This window comes from Balaenoptera borealis (genome assembly GCF_965194805.1).
Source record: "Balaenoptera borealis genome assembly, chromosome: 3".
Taxonomy (NCBI): domain Eukaryota; kingdom Metazoa; phylum Chordata; class Mammalia; order Artiodactyla; family Balaenopteridae; genus Balaenoptera; species Balaenoptera borealis.
This window is the reverse complement of record NC_138866.1, coordinates 184,802,593-184,822,900: the sequence shown is the minus strand read 5'-3', so window position 1 is coordinate 184,822,900 and position 20,308 is coordinate 184,802,593. Positions and strand designations below refer to the sequence as shown.

At 37.7% G+C, this 20,308-nt stretch overlaps 2 protein-coding genes across 11 annotated transcripts in view; one reads left to right on the top strand and one right to left on the bottom strand.

Annotated features, from left to right (window-relative positions):
* MKX (mohawk homeobox) overlaps nucleotides 1-20,308 on the bottom strand; it is an 85,095-nt gene that overhangs the window by 4,212 nt on the left and 60,575 nt on the right. For 7 of the 9 annotated variants that reach the window (XM_082385975.1, XM_082385976.1, XM_082385978.1 and 4 more), the window contains exons 6-7: nucleotides 20,242-20,275; nucleotides 17,616-20,136 (exon numbers count right to left, since the gene is read on the bottom strand). The exons of 1 other annotated variant lie outside the window; for it this stretch is intronic. In XM_082385975.1, the coding sequence (XP_082242101.1) occupies nucleotides 19,950-20,136; nucleotides 20,242-20,275 (221 nt within the window). In that variant the 3' untranslated portion in view covers nucleotides 17,616-19,949. Of the gene's footprint in view, nucleotides 1-17,615; nucleotides 20,137-20,241; nucleotides 20,276-20,308 lie in introns of those variants that run through there. One more of the 9 variants, XM_082385982.1, reaches the window with a different exon arrangement.
* The window catches only part of LOC309625911 (uncharacterized protein), a 60,700-nt gene that overhangs the window by 31,274 nt on the left and 9,118 nt on the right, over nucleotides 1-20,308 (top strand). For both annotated transcript variants that reach the window (XM_082385984.1, XM_082385985.1), the window contains exon 2: nucleotides 17,214-17,336. In XM_082385984.1, coding sequence (XP_082242110.1) covers nucleotides 17,214-17,336 — 123 coding nt within the window. The remainder of the gene's footprint in view (nucleotides 1-17,213; nucleotides 17,337-20,308) is intronic.

Here is a 20,308-nt window from a genome sequence, read left to right as displayed (position 1 = left end):
CCATTTTAATCTTTGCCTACACCTTAAAGTAAAGAAATGTTCGTAATTTGTGGTTATTTGCAGCACAGTAAATCAAGCAAATGCCATGAGGTGCCAATAAAAATTTTTAAAAATCAGCCTTAAATAGCTAAACTCTCAACAGCAGCTCGTAAAGTGACGCTTGGCAGTTGTTAGGTAGTTATGGTTAAATTGACAGTCCTTTGGGGAGTTAAGATATCCAAAAGCAGAGGTAGTTAAGACTATAGTGATAAATGGTTGGGCTTGTTGGTTAAAGAGATTTTATAGCACACATTTAAGCTTAACTGCCTGTGAGAAAGTGAACAGGAAATAGAGGTTATCACTTCTTCATAGCCACTCCATTCATATTGACCTCAGGGGGTCTTGTGACATACTAGGCAAGGCAAGACTGAGGCTATTTAAAGGAAGAAATCATTTGCAGGTAGCATGATACTGTCAGGCAGAAAGCAAGAGTGGGGTGTGGGTAGTGTTGGAGAGTGCTACAAATCTAGCAAAGGTACAAAAAACTTTACCAAAAAAGTAAAACTGAAATATCAGAACAGGAATTTTTAAGACTACAATAAAGAAAAATAATGAGAATGCAATTTCCCCTGAGACTTCTGGTAGAAGACGACAGTGCAAAGTTATGTTTATCTGACTCCTCTGCCAGGGTTCCCACAAGTACCCACAAGAAGAAGAGCAGAGGGCAAAGTTTCACCTTTGATGACACGTGGCTTGGACCCAGCCACGGAAGATGAAGACTACGTGTTGTGTGCAGTGACGCTTGGACCACGTTGAGGGGCAATGTAAGAGTTGATGCATGCCTCTCTACGTCTCAAGCGGGCTGTAGATTGCTCTAAAAGTAAGTGAAACAAAATGCTAAAATAGCCAATGAATAATTCCTTACTTAGGAAGACAAGGGCTTGAGTCTTAAGCAGGCCACAGGAAAAGGGGTAAATCCCAAGGGGCATTTAGTTTCCTAACTGCAAGACTTATTTTCTCCTCTCAAGAAATGGACTAGAAGTGAGACAGGCCTGTAAAAAGAGAGAAAACAATGAGCCAGTTTGCAATTGCTGACCTGGGTCACTTGAACAAGGAAGTAATCTGTGAGTAATATTTCACTATGAGCGTCTTCAATTCCTGCCCCTCACGGGGAGAGGAGTTATGCCCTCTCCACAGACATGGAGCAGATTTGGTAAAAACGGGGAGGGCGTTGCTCTGAACACATACGTGGACTGCAGCTGCCAGGGACCCCGCGTCCGCCCCGTCCCAACAGCCCTTCCTGAACAACGGCTAAATCAAAACAGAGAACTCAGGAAGGGGGAGGTAGTGTACGAAAGGGCTCACAGTCAGCACCAGACCCATTTCAGTAACCAGCCAAGAGTAGTAATATGTATAAGAGACAAAAAAGGGGGCCTCAATGTTATTCCCCAAAAGGAAAAAAGCAAACATAATGAGCAAAAAGCAAATGAAGAACCCGCGTGAAAATAGATTTTCCAGGAAAAGTAGAACACGTGTGACAAATGTTACTTTACATACTCAAAGGGGCTAAAAAGGAAATACGTCCTGAAAAGTGAGCTCCAAGAGATATAAACGGACACGCAGCACTGCTCCCAGGTTAACGACAGCTCAGTAAAGCACTGCTGTTAGTTTCTGCCGTCTTCATTCGAGAAAGGTGCGAAATACTGCTTTAAATAAATGAGATCCATACCATTGCAAAAAAGATGTAAATGATATAACTGTCACAGAGGAGAGAATCCTAAGGACATGGAAAGTGAGCCTCTGAGAGCAGGAAAAAAAAATAGATGATAATTTAAAAAAAAACAACAATACAGAGATGTGAAGACAACCAAAGGATAATCTGACACTGCTGAAATGGCATAGTACATATATTTGAATAAATGTATGAGGCAAAATGGTAATTTTGAAGAAGATAACAGAAAAAGTTAACTTAAGAAATAAATCAGGGGAATTCCCTGGCTGTCCAGTGGTTAGGATTCTGCGCTTTCACAGCTGAGGGCCCGGGTTTGATCCCTGGTTGGAGAACTAAGATCCCACAAGCCAAGCTGTGTTGCCATAAATTAATTAATTAATTAACTAATTAATAAAAATAAAGACAACTATGGGGAGTATACGGAATCTTTCCATATTTTAAAGAAAGTAAAAAAGGAAATAATTCAGATATAAGATTTTTTTTCTGAAATAAATTTGATTTCAGTTTGGAGATTTAAAAGACAGAGAATGCTCTAGAATACTTCAGATATTGAATACATTCTCATTAAGTCACTCAACTTTAGGTGTGAACAAAGACTTGTATGGGCATTCAGGCCAAAAAAAAAAAAAAAAAAAACTACGAGTAATGTATCAGGGGAAATGAGGCTGGGATCAGAGTTCCCCACGATAATAGCCAATTTGTCACTTAGTAGCGGAGAAATAACAAGATTTTCAAGGGCAAGAGTAAGACCCCAGACTTGTATTCTTATCTAGGTCATCATGAATGTGTAAGGGAACAGAAGACAGCTTCAACCTGAGGGAATACAGCATTCATGAGCTCATTTTTGAATGAAAAAAAATGACCAAATCCATCCAACCAAAAGATAAATCAAAGCAGAGAACTCGGGAAGAGGAAGTAGTATATGAAAGAACTCACAGTCAGCATTAAAGCCATTTCGGTAACTGTGGGAGTTACGATTTCAGAGAATAATTTAAGTAGCATAGATACTGACAATGTAAACTTAAGAAAATTGTTTAAATGGCATGTCGAATGAGAGGAAGTTACTTTATTTTTCATACTGAGGATCCAACAGAGAGTACTTAACGTGTGCAGCTCAAGGAATAGGGATTGGGAAAATGGCAGCCCAAGTGTGCATCTTGCTGCCAGCTTCAGATGAGCTCCTCACGGAGGCTAAGCTTGAGTTCTCAGTCAGAGGCCTTGGGGTTGAGCAAGGACTTGGCCCTTGGAGGAGAGATGGGGAGAGGGAGGAGGAGGACAAGGGGAGAGGGAAAGAAAGGAAAGAGGGAGGGAGAGGAGGGGAGGAAGGTGGGGGGGGGGGGTCGTTTCCTTGTTTCCTCTGTCCAGACTAGAACCTGAAGTGTTGGAGAGGAGAACCCCAAGGTGAGCGGCCAGCTCTAGCTCATGGAGAAAGTCTGGCTGGTGAACATACAGAGATCTCCGAGAAGGAGGCAAATAGACGGGGTGAGGTCCTGACCCTCGAAGTGCTGTGAGATTCCTGAGCAATTGGCTGAGTTCTTCCTACTTTTTACAGAATTATGCAGCCTGGTGAGCCGAAGGATGCCTCTGGGCGCCTTAGCAGGGGGTGACAGTTTGCCACCGGGCGACCTCCTGATCCCAAGGGCTGAAAATGTCTGCCCCACCCCCTATCACAAGATTTCCACTGCTTAAGATGGATCTGGGCTTCCAATTGAAGAAAGTCTTGAGCATGCAATGAAAAATCGGTGATTGAGCAGCCAGACTGAGGAATAATAAAAATAATATCCAGAGCAGGCAGTTTCTACTGAAGCAACTGTTGGATGAGAACTACTACAGATTGAAGATAAACAAACAAATATGCTCAAGGAGATTCAGTTGTAGCATTATACGACATTTTTTTTCCTGAAAGATATGTGCTACACACACTTATATATCTGATAAAGTATTCATATCCGGAATGTATTAAAGAACACTTGAAAATTGCTAAGAAAAAACAGACATTCCAATTTAAAAATGGGCAAAAATCTTGAACAGGCACTCCACAACATCCAAATAGTCAATACATATTGAAACACAAATTAAATATTAGTGTTATATAATATTGATATATTTAATATTATTTTATTTTCATATTAAAAACACAACTTCAAACCACAATGAGATGCCTCTGCAACTCTACCCTAATGGCTAAAACATTTAAAACAATTTGCTTCAAAAACTTTGTAGAGCAACTAGATCTCTGATGTCCTGCTTGTAGAGATGCAGACTGGTGTTGCTACTATAGAAAACTGTTTGATAATATCCACTAAAACTGAACATAACTCAACAAGTTTACTCCTACCTAGCAAAAAATATATAAAGTTACCAAAAGAAATGTACAAGAATGCTTATAGTAGCATTATTTGTCATGGCCCTCAAAATGGAAAACAATACAAATGTCTATTATCAGTAGGATATATTAATAATTTGTGGTATATTCACATATTGATGCAATAGTATATAGCAATAAAAAGAATGAGCTGCTGCTATATGCAACAAGATGGATGAATCTCACAAACACAAGATTGAGTAAAAGAAGACAGAAACAACAGTGTAACTCTGTGAATCCATTTGTTTAAATTTCAGAAATGGACAAAAGTCAGAAAAATATTTACCTTTAGGGGGGCTTCTGGAATACTTTCTGTTCTTTATCTTTTTTTTTTTTTTAATATTTCACCTTTTTTTTTTAACTTTGGGTTTATTTATTTTATTTATTTATTTATGGCTGTGTTGGGTCTTCGTTTCTGTGCGAGGGCTTTCTCTAGTTGTGGCAAGTGGGGGCCACTCTTCATCGCGGTGCACGGGCCTCTCGTTATCGCGGCCTCTCTTGTTGCGGAGCACAGGCTCCAGATGCGCAGGCTCAGTAATTGTGGCTCACGGGCCTAGTTGCTCCGCGGCATGTGGGATCTTCCCAGACTAGGGCTCGAACCCGTGTCCCCTGCATTGGCAGGCAGATTCTCAACCACTGCGCCACCAGGGAAGCCCACTGTTCTTATCTTGATCTGGGTGTTGGTCATGCAATTATATTCCCTTTGTAAAAGTTTATTGAGTTGTACATCTATGGTTTGTAAAGTTTTCTATGCTACAATTTAATTAAAATGTTTAGAAAAAATTCAACATCCATTTATAATAAAATCGTTTAGTAAATCAAGAATGAGAGAATATTGTCTTAAAATATTAAAAAGAATAACTATCTCAACCCAGTGTATATTATTATATACAATATTTAAACACTAGAAATGATCCCATTAATGTAAGAAAAAATACACCAGGGGGCTGTCACCCCATCATTAAAAATTATTCTGGAAATGTTAGTCAATGCCAGAAGATTAAGAAAAATAGAGTACAAATATCAGGGTCAGTAAATTTTCATTGTTTGGAAAAATATGATTGTATACCTGGAAGTCAAAGTGAAACACCTGGAAAACTAATTTGAAATTTTCTAATTAAGGTGGCTAGCTAACAGAAATAATATTTAAAAATCAATAGTTTGCCTACAAACAAATGATAATTAAGATTACATAAAAATGGAAAAATCCCATTTACAATGCAACACAAAAATAAACACCAGTGAATAAATTAATAAGACATATGAAGAAAAATACAGTTGTTGAGAATCAAATGAAAGAAGAGGGACTTCCTTCTGGTTAAGAATGGTTAAGAATCCACCTGCCAATGCAGGGGACACAGGTTCAAGCCCCGGTCCGGGAAGATCCCACATGCTGTGGAACAACTAAGCCCATGTGCCACAAATACTGAACCTGCACTCTAGAGCCCGCAAGCCACAACTACTGAGCCCGCATGCCTAGAGCCCATGCTCCACAACAAGAGAAGCCACCTGGATGAGAAGCCCTTGCACCGCAATGAAGGTTAGCCCCCTCTCGCCGCAACTAGAGAAAGCCTGCACACAGCAACAAAGACCCAACGCAGCCAAAAATTTAATTAATTAATTAATTAATTTAAAAAAAAACAGGAAGAAGAGATTTTTAAAAAAACAAATGAAAGAAGAAAATTGGACAATAAAATTCAGTATTGCAAAGTGTAAATTCATCTATATTTTCATGTGATCAACAAATACCAACACAATTTTGGGGAGAGTGGGGATCTGATAAAATTCACCATGTATATCTTTAAAAGTTAAGAAGAGGTAAGAGCCAGGAAAATTCTGAGAAAAAAGAATAGTAATGAAGGATTCTATACTCACTACTGTAGTAAAAGACTGAATAAAGAGTTGAGAAGCAAATATTTAGATTAGTAGATTATCTAGTAAATAGTTTTGAGAAACCAGCTAGATTTTCTTTTGCAGGAGTGGGGGTGTTTTGGGGGAGAGCTAGATAGCTAGTTAACTTATTTATTTATTTATTTAAATTAAGACTTTATCTTTTTAGAGCACTTTTAAGTTCACAGCAAAACTGAGGGGAAGGTACAGAGATTGCCAATATTCTCCCTGCCCCCCACACATGCATAACCTCCCCTATTTTTAACATCCTCCACCAGAGTGGTACATTGGTTACAACTGATGAACCTACAATTGATGAACCTACAATGAACCTACATCATTATCACCCAAGGTCCATAGATTACATTAGGGTTCACTCTTGGTGTTGTACATTCTATAGGTTTGGACAAATGTACAGTGATATGTATCCATCATCATGGTATCATGCCCTAAAAAGTCATCTGTGCCCTGCCTGTTCATCCTGCCCTATCCCTGAGCCCCTGCCAACCTCTGATCTTTATTCTGTCTCCATAGTCTTGCTTTTCCCTGTGTGTCATACAGTAGGAATCACACAGTGTGCAGCCTTTTCAGGTTGGCTTCTCTCACTTAGTCACATGCATCTAAGGTTCCTCCAGGTCTTTTCGTGGCTTGATGGTTCATTTGCTTTTAGTGCTGAATCATATTCCATTGTCCGGTTATGCCACAGGTTATTTATCTATTAAATTGCTAAAAGATGTCTTGGTTGCTTCCAAGTTTGGGCAGTTGTGAATAAAGCTGCTATAAACATCCATGTGCAGGCTTTTGTGTGGACAAGGTTTCAACTCCTTTGGATAAATACCAAGGAGCACGATTACTGGTTCATGTGGTAAGAGTATGTTTTTTGCAAGGAACCGCCAAACTGTCTTCCAGAGTGGCTGCACCATTTTGCATTCCCGCCAGCAATGGATGAGACTTCCTGTTGCTCCCCATCCGCACCAGCATTTGGTGGTGTCAGTGTTCTGGTTTTGGCCATTCTGATAGGTGTGTAGTGGCGTCTCATTGTGGTTTTAATTTGCATTTCTCTGATAACATATGATGTGAAGCATCTTTTCATATGCTCATTTGCCATCTGTATATCTTCTTTAGTGAGGTGTCTGTTAAGATCTTTGGCCCAGTTTAAAATCAGGTTGTTTTCTTATTGAATTTAAGAGTTCTCTGTATACTTTGGATAAGAGACCTTTATCACATGTGTTGTTTGCAAATACTTTCTCCCAGTCTGTGGCTTGTCTTCTCATTCTCTTGGCATTGGGTTTCAGAAGTTTTTCATTTTAATGAAGCACAGTTTATCAACTGTTTCTTTCACGTATTATGCCTTTGTTGATGTATCTAAAAAGTCATCACCATACCCAAGGTCATCAAGGTTTTCTCCTGTGTTATCTTCTAGGAGTTCTATAGTTTTATGTTTTATGTAAATGGATCTGTGATCCATTTTGAATTAATTTTTGTGAATGAGTGAAAGAACTGTGTCTAAATTCTTTTTTTTTTCTTTCGCATGTGGATGTCCAGTTGTTCTAGCACAATTTGTTGAAAAGACTATTTTTTCTCCATTATATTGCCTTTGCTACTTTGTCAAATATCAGTTAATTGTATTTGTGTGAGTCTATTTCTGGTTTCTCTATTCTGTTGCACTGTTGAATTTGTCTATTCTTTCATCAGCACCACACTGCCCTGATGGAGCTTTATAGCAAGCCTTGGAGTCAGGTAGTATCAATCTTCCCACTGTGTTCTTCTTCAGTACTGTTGGCTATTCTGGCACTTTTGCCTCTACATATAAACTTTAGAATCAGTTTGTCGATATCGACAACTTGGTGGGATTTTGCTGGGGATTGCATTGAATCTATAGATCAAAATGGGAAGAACTGACATCTTGACAATATTGAGTCTTTCCAACCATTAACATGGAACAATTTTTTTAGTTCTTCTTTCATCTTTGATTTTGTTCATCAGAGTTTTGTGGTTTTCCTCATAGAGATCTTATACATATTTTGTTAGATTTATACATAAGTATTTAACTTTTAGGAGTGCCCAGCTCAGGTTTAATGCCAAAATTTAAACATACAAAATTTAAAAATTGCCAAGATTTAAACATACAAAAATGAACCAAAAGGACCTGCACGGAAGGGGAGATGCAGCACATCCAAAAGGAAGCTTCCAGAGTATGGGAGTGTGGAGTTCCAGAGTTTGGAGGAAGACACTGGAACCACCAAAAAGATACCCCACATCCAAAGACAAAGGAGAAGCCACGATGAGACGGTAGGAGGGGCACAATCACAATAAAATCAAATCCCATAAGTGCTGAGTGGGTGACTCACAAACTGGAGAACACTTATGCCACAGAAGTCCACCCACTGGAGTGAAGGTTCTGAGCCCCACCTCAGGCTTCCCAACCTGGGGGTCTGGCAATGGGAGGAGAAATTCCCAGAGAATCAGACTTTGAAGGCTAGTGGGATTTGATTGCAGGACTTCAACAGGACTGGGGGAAACAGAGACTCCACTCTTGGAGGGCACACACAAAGTAGTCTGCACACCAGGACCCAGGGAGAAGGAGCAGTGACCCCATAGGAGACTGAACCAGACCTGCTGCCTAGTGTTGGAGGGTCTCCTGCAGAGGTAGAGAGTGGCTGTGGCTCACCATGGGGACAAGGACACTGGCAGCAGAAGTTCTGGGAAGTACTCCTTGGCATGAACCCTCCCGGAGTCTGCCATTAGCCCCACCAAAGAGCCTGTAGCCTCCAGTGCTGGGTCACCTCAGGCCAAACAACCAACAGGGAGGGAACTCAGCCCCACCCATCAGTAGACAAGCGAATTAAAGTTTTACTGAGCTCTGCCCAGCAGAGCAACACACAGCTCTACCCACCACCAGTCCCTCCCATCAGGAAACTTGCACAAGCCTCTTAAATAGCCTCATCCACCAGAGGGAAGACAGCAGAAGCAAAAAGAACTACAATCCTGCAGCCTGTGGAACGGAAACCACATTCAGAGAAAGATAGACAAAATGAAAATTCAGAGGACTATGTACCAGATAAATGAACAAGATAAAACACCAGAAAAACAACTAAATGAAGTAGAGATAGGCAACCTTCCAGAAAAAGAATTCAGAATAATGATACTGAAGATGGTCCAGGACCTCAGTTAAAGAATGGAGGCAAAGATTAAGAAGATAACAAGAAATGTTTAACAGGAAAACAAATACCATATGCAAACATATATATATGGAATCTAAAAAAAAAAAAAAAGGTTCTGATGAACCTAGGGGCAGGAGAGGAATAAAGACACAGACACAGAGAATGAACTTGAGGACACAGGGAGGGGGAAGGGTAGGCTGTGGCGAAGTGAGAGAGTAGCATTGACATATATACACTAGCAAATGTAAAACAGCTAGTGGGAAGCAGCTGCATAGCACAGGGTACTTTGTGACCACCTAGAGGGGTGGGATACGGAGGGTGGGAGGGAGGCACAAGAGGGAGGGGATATGGGGATATATGTATACATATAACAGATTCACTTTGTTATACAGCATAAACTAACACAACATTATAAAGCAATTCGACTCCAATAAAGATGTTTAAAAAAAACTACACTTAAAAATGTCAAAAAAAAAAAAGAAATGTTTAACAAAGACCTAGAAAAATTACAGAACAAACAAACAGAGATGAACAATACAATAAATGAAATGAAAAATACACTAGAAGGAATCAATAGCAGAATAACTGAGACAGAACAATGGATAAATGACTGGGAAGATAGAATGGTGGAAATCATGGCCACGGAACAGAATAAAGAAAAAGGAATGAAAAGAAATGAAGACAGCTAGGGCACCTCTGGACAACATTAAACACACCAACATTCGCATTATAGGGGGCCCAGAAGGAGAAGAGAGAGAGAAAGGACCTGAAAAAAAAATTGAAGACATTATAGTCGAAAACTTCCCTAACATGGGAAAGGAAACAGCCACCCAAGTCCAGGAAGCGCACAGAGTGCCAGGCAGGATAACGCCAAGGAGAAACACGCCGAGACACATAGTAATCAAATTGACAAGAATTAAAGACACAGAAAAATTATTGAAAGCAACAAGGGAAAAACAACAAATAACATATAAAGGAACTCCCATACGGTTAATAGCTGATTTCTCGGCAGAAACTCTACAAGCCAGAAGGGAGTGGTACCATATATATAAAGTGATGAAAGGGAAGAACCTAAAACCAAGATTACTCTACCCGTCAAGGATCTCATTCAGATTCGACAGAGAAATCAAAAGCTTTACAGACAAGCAAAGGTAAGAGAATTCAGCACCACCAAACCAGTTCTACAACAAATGCTAAAGGAAATTCTCTAAGTGGGAAACACAAGAGAAGAAAAAGACCTACAAAAAAAACCCCAAAACAATTAAGAAAAAGGTAATAGGAACATACATATCGATAATTACCTTAAATGTGAATGGATTAAACACTCCAACCAAAAGACAAAGTCTCACTGAATGGATACAAAAACAAGACCCATATACATGCTGTCTACAAGAGAGCCACTTCAGACCTAGGGACACATACAGTCTGAAAGTGAGGAGATGGAAAAAGATATTCCATGCAAATGGAAATCAAAAGAAAGCTGGAGTAGCAATACTCATATCAGATAAAATAGACTTTAAAATAATGTTACAAGAGACAAGGAAGGACACTACATAATGATCAAAGGATCAATCCAAGAAGAAGATATAACAATTATAAATATATATACACTCAACATAGGAGGACCTCAGTACATAAGGCAAATGCTAACAGCTATAACAGAAAATTAATAAGGAAACACAAGCTTTAGATGACACAATAGACCAGATAGATTTAATTGATATTTATAGGACACTCCATCCAAAAACAGCAGATTACACTTTCTTCTCAAGTGCACATGGAACATTCTCCAGGATAGATCACATCATGGGTCACAAATCAAGCCTCAGTAAATTTAAGAAAATTGAAATCATATCAAGCATCTTGACCACCATGCTATGAGATTAGAAATCAATTACAGGGAAAAAAACATAAAAAACACAAAACACATGGAGGCTAAACAATACGGTACTAAATAACCAAGAGATCATTGATGAAATCAAAGAAGAAATCAAAAAATACCTAGAGACAAATGACAACGAAAACATGATGATCCAAAACCTATGGGATGCAGCCAAAGCAGTTCCATGAGGGAAGTTTATAGCAATGCAACCCTACCTCAAGAAACAAGAAAAATCTCAAATAAACAATCGAAACTTACACCTAAAGGAACTAGAGAAAGAAGAACAAACAAAACCCAAAGTTAGTAGAAGGAAAAAAGTCATAAAGATCAGAGAAGAAATAAATGAAATAGAAACAAAGAAAACAATACCAAAGATCAATAAATTTAAAACTGGTTCTTTGAGAAGATAAACAAAATTGATAAACCTTTAGCCAGACTCATCAAGAAAGAGAGAGAGTAATGAAATCAATAAAATTAGAAATGAAAAAGGAGAAGTTACAATGGACACCGCAGAAATACAAAGCATCCTAAGAGACTACTACAAGCAACTCTATGCCAATAAAATGGACAACCTGGAAGAAATGGACAAATTCTTAGAAAGGCATAACCTTCCAAGACTGAACCAGGAAGAAATAGAAACTATAAACAGACCAATCACAAGTAATGAAATTGAAACTATGATGAAAAATCTTCCAACAAACAAAAGTCCAGGACCAGATAGCTTCACAGGTGAATTCTATCAAACATTTAGAGAAGAGCTAACACCTATTCTTCTCAAACTCTTCCAAAAATATGCAGAGGGAGGAACAATCCCAAGCTCATTCTATGAGGCCACAATCACCCTGATACCAAAATCAGACAAAGATACTACAAAAAAAAATTAAAGACAAATATCACTGATGAATATAGATGCAAAAATCCTCAAAAGAATACTAGCAAACAGAATCCAACAACACATTAAAAGGATCATACACCATGATCAAGTGGGATTTATCCTAGGGATGCAAGGATTCTTCAATATATGCAAATCAATCAATGTGATACACCATATTAACAAATTAAAGAATAAAAACCATATGATCATCTCAATAGATGCAGAAAAAGCTTTTGACATAATTCAACACCCATTTATGATAAAAACTCTCCAGAAAGTGGGCATAGAGGGAACTTACCTCAACATAATAAAGGCCATATATGACAAACCCACCACCAACATCATTCTCAGTGGTGAAAAACTGAAACCATTTCCACTAAGATCAGAACAAGACAAGGTTGTCCACTCGCACCACTGTTATTCAACATAGTTTTGGAAGTTTTAGCCACAGCAATCAGAGAAGAAAAAGAAATAAAAGGAATCCAAATCAGAAAAGAAGTAAAGCTGTCAGTTTGCAGATGATACTATACATAGAGAATTCCAAAGATGCTACCAGAAAACTACTAGAGCTAATCAATGAATTTGGTAAAGTAGCAAGATACAAAATTAATGCACAGAAATCTTTTGCATTCCTATACACTAATAATGAAAAATCTGAAAGAGAAATTAAGGAAACACTCCCATTTACCATTGCAACAAAAAGAATAAAATACCTAGGAATAAACTTCCCTAAGGAGACAAAAGACCTGTATGCAGAAAACTATAAGACAGTGATGAAAGAAATTAAAGATGATACAAACAGATGGAGAGATATACCTTGTTCTTGGATTGGAAGAATAAACATTGTGAAAATGACTCTACTACCCAAAGCAACCTACAGATTCAATGCAATCCCTATCAAACTACCAAGGGCATTTTTCACAGAACTAGAATAAAAAATTTCACAATTTGTATGGAGAAACAAAAAACACCGAATAGCCAAAGCAATCTTGAGACAGAAAAACGGAGCTGGAGGAATCAGGCTCCCAGACTTCAGACTATACTATGAAGCTACAGTAATCAAGACAATATGGTATGGGCACAAAAACGGAAATATAGATCAATGGAACAGGATAGAAAGCCCAGAGATAAACCCATGCACATATGGTCCCCTTATTTTTGATAAAGGAGGCAAGAATATACAATGGAGAAAAGACAGCTTCTTCAATAAGTGGTGCTGGGAAAACAGGACAGCTACGTGTAAAAATGAAATTAGAACACTCCCTAACACCATACACAAAAATAAACTCAAAATGGATTAAAGACCTAAATGTAAGGCCAGACACTATCAAACTCTTAGAGGAAAACATAGGCAGAACACTCTATGACATAAATCACAGCAAGATCCTTTTTGACCCACCTCCTAGAGAAATGGAAATAAAAACAAAAATAAACAAATGGGACCTAATGAAACTTACAAGCTTTTGCACAGCAAAGGAAACCATAAACAAGATGAAAAGACAACCCTCAGAATGGGAAAAAATATTTGCAAATGAAGCAACTGACAAAGGATTAATCTCCAAAATTTACAAGCAGCTCATGCAGCTCAATATCAAAAAAACAAACAACCCACTCCACAAATGGGCAGAAGACCTAAACAGACATTTCTCCAAACAAGATATACAGATTGCCAACAAACACATGAAAGGATGCTCAACATCTGTAATCATTAGAGAAATGCAAATCATAACTACAATGAGGTATCACCTCACACCGGTCAGAATGGCCATCATCAAAAAAATCTACGAACGATAAATGCTGGAGAAGGTGTGGAGAAAAGGGAACTCTCCTGCACCATTGGTGGGAATGTAAACTGATGCAGCCACTATGGAGAACAGTATGGAGGTTCCTTTAAAAACTACAAATAGAACTACCATATGACCCAGCAATCCCACTACTGGGCATATACCCTGAGAAAACCATAATTCAAAAAGAGTCATGTACCACAATGTTCATTGCAGCTCTATTTACAATAGCCAGGTCATGGAAGCATCCTAAATGCCCATCAACAGACAAATGGATAAAGAAGATGTGGCACATATTTACAACGCAATATTACTCAGCCATAGAAAGGAATGAAATTGGGTCATTTGTAGAGACGTGGGTGGACCTAGAGACTGTCATACAGAGTGAATTAAGTCAGAAAGAGAAAAGCAAATATCGTATATTAACGCATATATGTGGAATCTAGAAAAATGGTACAGGTGAACCGGTTTGCAGGGCAGAAATAGAGACACAGATGTAGAGAACAAACGTATGGACACCGGGGGGGGAAAGCGGGGCGGGTGGTGGTGATGGTGGGATGAACTGGGAGATTGGGATTGACACATATACACTAATATGTATAAGCTAGATAACTAATTAAAAAAAAGAAAAAAGTGAACCAAAAAACTAATAGCAGAAAATTGGGTGAATCTTTTTACAATCTAGGCACTAACTATGTACCAGGTACTATTGTTGTAAGTGCTCTTGTATATAACAACTAATTTAATCTCACAGCACTAGGAAGTAAGTATTATTATGATTCATATTAAAGATGAGGAAACTGAGGTTAAGTGTCTTGTCTAAGATTGTAGGGCTAGTAAGCAGAAGAGATAGAATTTGAACCTCGGCATTCTGGCTCTAGAGCTACACTGCTTCTATGATGACCAAATATATGTAGTACCTCTTATACACCCTGTGTATATGCACATGTGATGTTTAAGTTCTGAATTTTAAAAATATTATAAGGGAAGTAAAAAATATACTAAAAACTGGGAAAATACTTGCAACCTGTATTATAGACAAGGTACTGAAGTTTTAATTTGCAAAGAGCTCATACAAATCACTAACAAATGAAGAAAGGAAGGAAGGAAGGGAGGGAGGGAGGGAGGGAAGCCAGACAGACAGATATAAACAGGCAGTTCACTGAATAGAAATACCAAAGGCCAATAAGCTTATGCACAATGTCACTCATCTTTAAAAAGTATAATTTAAAACAACGCTGAGATATCATTTTTTACTTACCACATTGTCAAGTATTGAAAAGTTTAGTAATATTCAGTGTTTTGACCAATTGGAAGAAAACAGACACACCCTACTGTTAGAAGTGTAAAATGGTAAAACTTTAAAATGGTAATTTGTCAACATCCATCAAAATGTTTAACGTACCTATCATTCGACACATTACTTCCACAGACATATAAGTGGCTGAAGACATATACACACAAGAAGGTTCACTGCATCAGTATTTATAACATTGCTACTGAAACACTGTCTGCACAGCAATGATAACAGATGGCTTGTTATTAGTCTGCTGGGAGATCAGGGGCCAGAATGTAAGTCAACTATAATTCTAAGAGCACTGTGAGTTCAGGTGACAATCTTTTTTCATAGAAAGAATTTCTTGATTAAGAAAACAGTATATTGATTTGTATTTTGATGAAAGCTCCTTATCTCGATGTGAAACAGCACTTTGAATAGCACTAGTTTATAATAACTAAAAATTGGAAATAACTCTTAAGTCCATAGGGGTATTTGTTGGATAAATTTAATAATCTGAAACCAAAATCCTATGCATTCATTTAAAATAAGGAAACCTACATATAGTATATATGTCTATATACTGTATATGTATACACACACAGGATGGAGTGTAAAAAATGTTGCAAAGCAGTAGGAATATAGTACCAAGTACAAGATGAAAAAGCACAAGGTTGTATGTACATAGAGTTTCTGGAAGCATACACAAGATGTTGTGAACCATGGTTATCTTTGGGATGTGGGATTGGGATCGTGGAGAGATAGGGCATGGGGCTTTTTATCTTGTGTCCCTCTATACTGCTTCAATGTCTCTACAACTAGCACAGGCTACATTTATAATGTTTTAAAACATGAATTAAAAATTTTTGTTTAGAAGTCATGAATCAGGCTCACTGAAGATCAAGTTTCCAGAAACTGGAAATTTGGGCTGAGATTTGTTTCAGAAGACTTATTGAGACAATCTTTACATGGGATGAATTTCCATGGAGTCATTTGTGTAAAGATGTAACAACACTTCAAGTTGTTTTTCCAAACTCAGAAATCTGTTTTTCTCACCTTAAAAAAAAGTTTATTATGGCCAATGCACACACCTCCCAAACCAAATTTTTAGTTCATCTCTAGGATGGGTCTCAAAGCTGGGAAGCGGTGAAGTCAGGACTCTATCCCTGCAGTGTGACAATCAATGACCTAATTCTGATCATAACTGTTATAAAGCAGCACAGGACCAAAAGACTCTTTGTACTCAAGAAGTCCCAAAGATGGTGGAACATAACAAGTCTTTTCAAAATCTAGGGGTCCTATATGCTTCACGGAAACCACAATTTATTCTGCCAAAAATTATGGGATATTAGGCCTTTCACAGTCATCTGGAACTCATTAATAATCGTTAACATTTGTACAGTACCATGCAGTTTGCAAAGCACTTTTCTATCCACTGTCTTACTTAATCCTCATAACAGACCTTTGGAGTAGGTAAATTTCATAGATCAAATTTTACAGATGCAAACACTGGGTTCAGAAGGCTTATGCTTATTCCCCAAAGTCACTCAGAAGTGAAGAGGCAAAGCCAGGTTGCGCGGGCCCAAGTTCTACCACCACCCCACACTGCCTTCCAAGGCATGGTCGACCTAAGCGGCCCCAGACGGGTGTGCAGCTTGCTCTTATTTTCTGTGTTTATTTGCATGATGTTATGCCTTTGAGCTGGATGAGTTTAAAAGCAGACCATGGCTGTTGCCACTGTTTGCTAAACATTGCTACTTGGAGCAGGCAGAGAGTACAGACAGCAGCTTGAGTTCTTAGTCATCTTGAACAGGATCAAGCAGGACAAATAGAGGGGAAAGCAATTCTTGCTGTTTGGAATGAAGGCATTGCACATACTGTGTTTTCTATGGGCATGTCTGTTCTTCCCTACCTTTGTTCTACTTTAAGCGTTTCTCCAGGAATTTCAAACTAATGACAATAAAATGATCTTTCTTGAAGTTCTAATTGATACCAACTTTTACCATTTCACTGCAATCTTTCACGTCAGACAGCTTTCCTTTCTCAAGGCTCTTTATTAAACTACCCACATCTCATATTCCATTTATATTTCTACTTTCTTGCACATAAACCCTATATAAGGGAATTAAAATTATGTGATAATACCTTCCATTTATTGAGCACCTATTAAATGCCAAGCACTGTGGTAGGCACTTTACATATTGTATATTATCTCTGAACCCTGCAGCAAAGTCTACCCGGTGTAACTCATTACTCTCACTTTGCAGATGAAGAAACTGAAGCTGAGAGTGACCGAGTCTGGACCCTACAGTAGTGAGTGGCAGAGCTGGGATGCAAACGTACATCTGTTTAGCCTCAAAGCCAAGGTTCTCTCCAGTGCACTGCACCCGGTAATAATGCGTATTGTATTAGCTACCGGAAGAAGGTTTTTAATGAAAATGTTCATTTTAAAGTTATGTATTTTATCAGTTAGCATCATACTTTTCCTCGGCTCTTAAAGGGTGGGTTGTTGGTCCAAGGTGATGAAATTCAACCCTAATACAAATGCAGTGCCCCGATATCATATCCCTGACCAACCTAAGGAGAATTATGGCATATAATGGACCCTTCTGTTCTCCTGCTCTCTCCACCTGGTCAACTCTCAAAGGAAAACAAAATTCGTATGATCATTGAGGTCTAGAAATTAACTTTTATTTTAAATCTGTCAAGAACTCCTAGCAGTTACTAAATTTATTAAAATGATTACATATGGTAAAACAAAGAATAGAGGTAATTCTATTTCTCTACAACATAAATTATGAGTTAGAGTCTCAGCAGCTGACTCAGCATTGTTGAAGATGCTTTTAAAGGATTGGGGGGACTTTGATTTCCAGAAAATGTGAAAGCAGCAAAAGAAAAAATACAGTAAAAGTAATTGCAATTGGAGCTATTTTGCCAGGATGTGCTAATTATCAAATCGCCTTGGTGTATTTATAGGCCAGACTCCAAGCTTTGGTATTTAAAAAAAGTCATGTGAAGAGCTGACCTATACTGGCTTGTCATCCATGGTTTATAACATAGAACAAATTTGTTGTTTCTTTTTGAAAAGATGGTAAAAATGAATTATGACTAATTCAAATAAAAAAACAACCAGCATCCATTCATCTAACTGAAATATGTAAAAACAAAAACAATTTTATTAAAATATTTAATACCAGAATAACTTATAATAGTATGAAAAAGAGTGAAGTACTTGTCCTCAGTTTTCACTGACATGATCACATTTTCGAAAAATTGTTTTATAAAGATTCCAAAGTTTTATCATGGATCTGTAACTATTTAAGGATCTTGTAAACCAGAAGAACTCATACTTCATCTGATCATACAGTCATAACTTACATATCTTGCTTTGCACTTACTCTTACTGCAAACAGCAATTTAGAAAACAAAGTAAAAATATATATATGTACAAAATATTTTAATATCAAATTATTTTCATTACACTAAATAAACCCAATCCCCAAATGTTATGTTACATGAAAAAGTGTCCTACAATGTATATCAAGACTGATACTGTCCGTATATCAACTAGAGCAGCCTCTGGTTTTAAAAGCATTTTGCAAAATAAAGAAAAATGTCACCACGTGGCTGCACTGTTGGCTGTCATTCACACTCACAAAAACGCTTTCCAGTTTTAAAAAAAATTTATAAAATAGGTTACATACTCAGAAAAAAAATCCCACCATAAAAGAGACAAATCCTTTTTACTTCTCTGAGCACAAATATTCTGTTGTATTTGGCATCCCTACTGTTTATTCAAATTTCAAGCCACCCCAAGCTGATTAGAATATTAACGTTTGATTGAAAAAGATCTTCTTTCTTGATATTGATTATTCTCACTCCATGATAGTCTAATTTAGAAACAAAATGTTCTTTCTTTTAATACATGATTTCACCTTAATGTCCTATTTGGCAAAATTCAGAGACTGTTCAATGTTTTGTTTCCCATATGTTTTAAATTTAAAAATCAATTTTGTGTGTATATGTATATTCACATCGAGATACATTTCTTTTATTACCTTGTTCTCAATGCAATATAAGTTGTCCATCAGCAACTGTAATTTGAAATGGACCAAATAAGAGGTTTTTAGCTATTCCATATGAAAAACAGTTTCCGTTACAAAAAACACTGAACTCTAATGCAAACAGGATTATGTTTTAAACCTAAACTATAGTTTTAGTTTTATACGGGAACATTTCAAGTTATTTAGATAATAAACTTTTTGAAAACTTCGGCAAAACTTGAGAAAAAGAAAATCCAAATCAATTCTGAAGAGCATTGTGGTGTTTTCCAGCAGTGCTTACAAACTTTTTTTCTGATCACATTCATTGCCATTTTTCTTGAACGTACACATTATGTGATCCCCGAACCTTTTATTTTGGAACTTTGTAACCAACCAGATATGCAGGCAAGATACATGCATAAAATTCTCACTGTCCCTCTGCAAAGCACACTGAACAATTTTAAATACTTCAGAATTTTTTTTTTTAACGGAACATTTCATTTGGGCTGAACAGATTTCCAGGTTTTAACATGTGAATTAGTGGATACATTTCAAGGGCTTTCAGCAATTACGGTTTCAGTCCTGGCGTGGGTAGGTCCATCTGGAATGGCACTCACAGTCTAATGAGCATTGTGGTGTTGTCATTTTGAGGCACAGCTGCTCTACTATGCCCACGTTGCAGCTTATTTTCGGGAAAGCAAGGCACTTACTGTAATAGCAATGCAGACATTTTATGCATACTTGGAGTAACATAAAATAAGTTAATATTTTTGATTAAAGTGAGGTCTTATAATTTATACGTCTTTTATAGAAGCAACTAAATGATATATTTAGGGCGATTAAAAATAAGAAGAGGTTTGAAAAGGAGTCATTTTCACTCCTGCTCCAGCTCCTAGGATGAGGGTTTATGAAAAAACACGGATGCGAAGAACAGCCATCGATCTGAAAAGTGACAAACTCTTAAAACTGCTGAACCAGGGGCACTTTGACTGTCTTCACTTCTGCAATGTGGGACGACTTCTGGATAATGCAGCTGGTGGTCCCCTGCAGCTTGTCTTTTCCCTGTGCGAGATTTGTTAAGGCCATGGCTGCATTGATCTCCTTCCAGTACGTGTCGTCCTTGCTCGGTCCCTTTCTATTAGCTGCACTACATTTAAGCAGAACAGAAAGAAAATGATCAAACTCACGGCAGGGTACGTAGAGAAGACCATCACTGAAAAGCACAGATGGCAAATAAAAAGATACCGCTCACCTGTCACCCTTATTGGATCTGTTTTCCAGAGTGTCTGTAAAGAAAAGCAAAAATTTGATTACTTTTC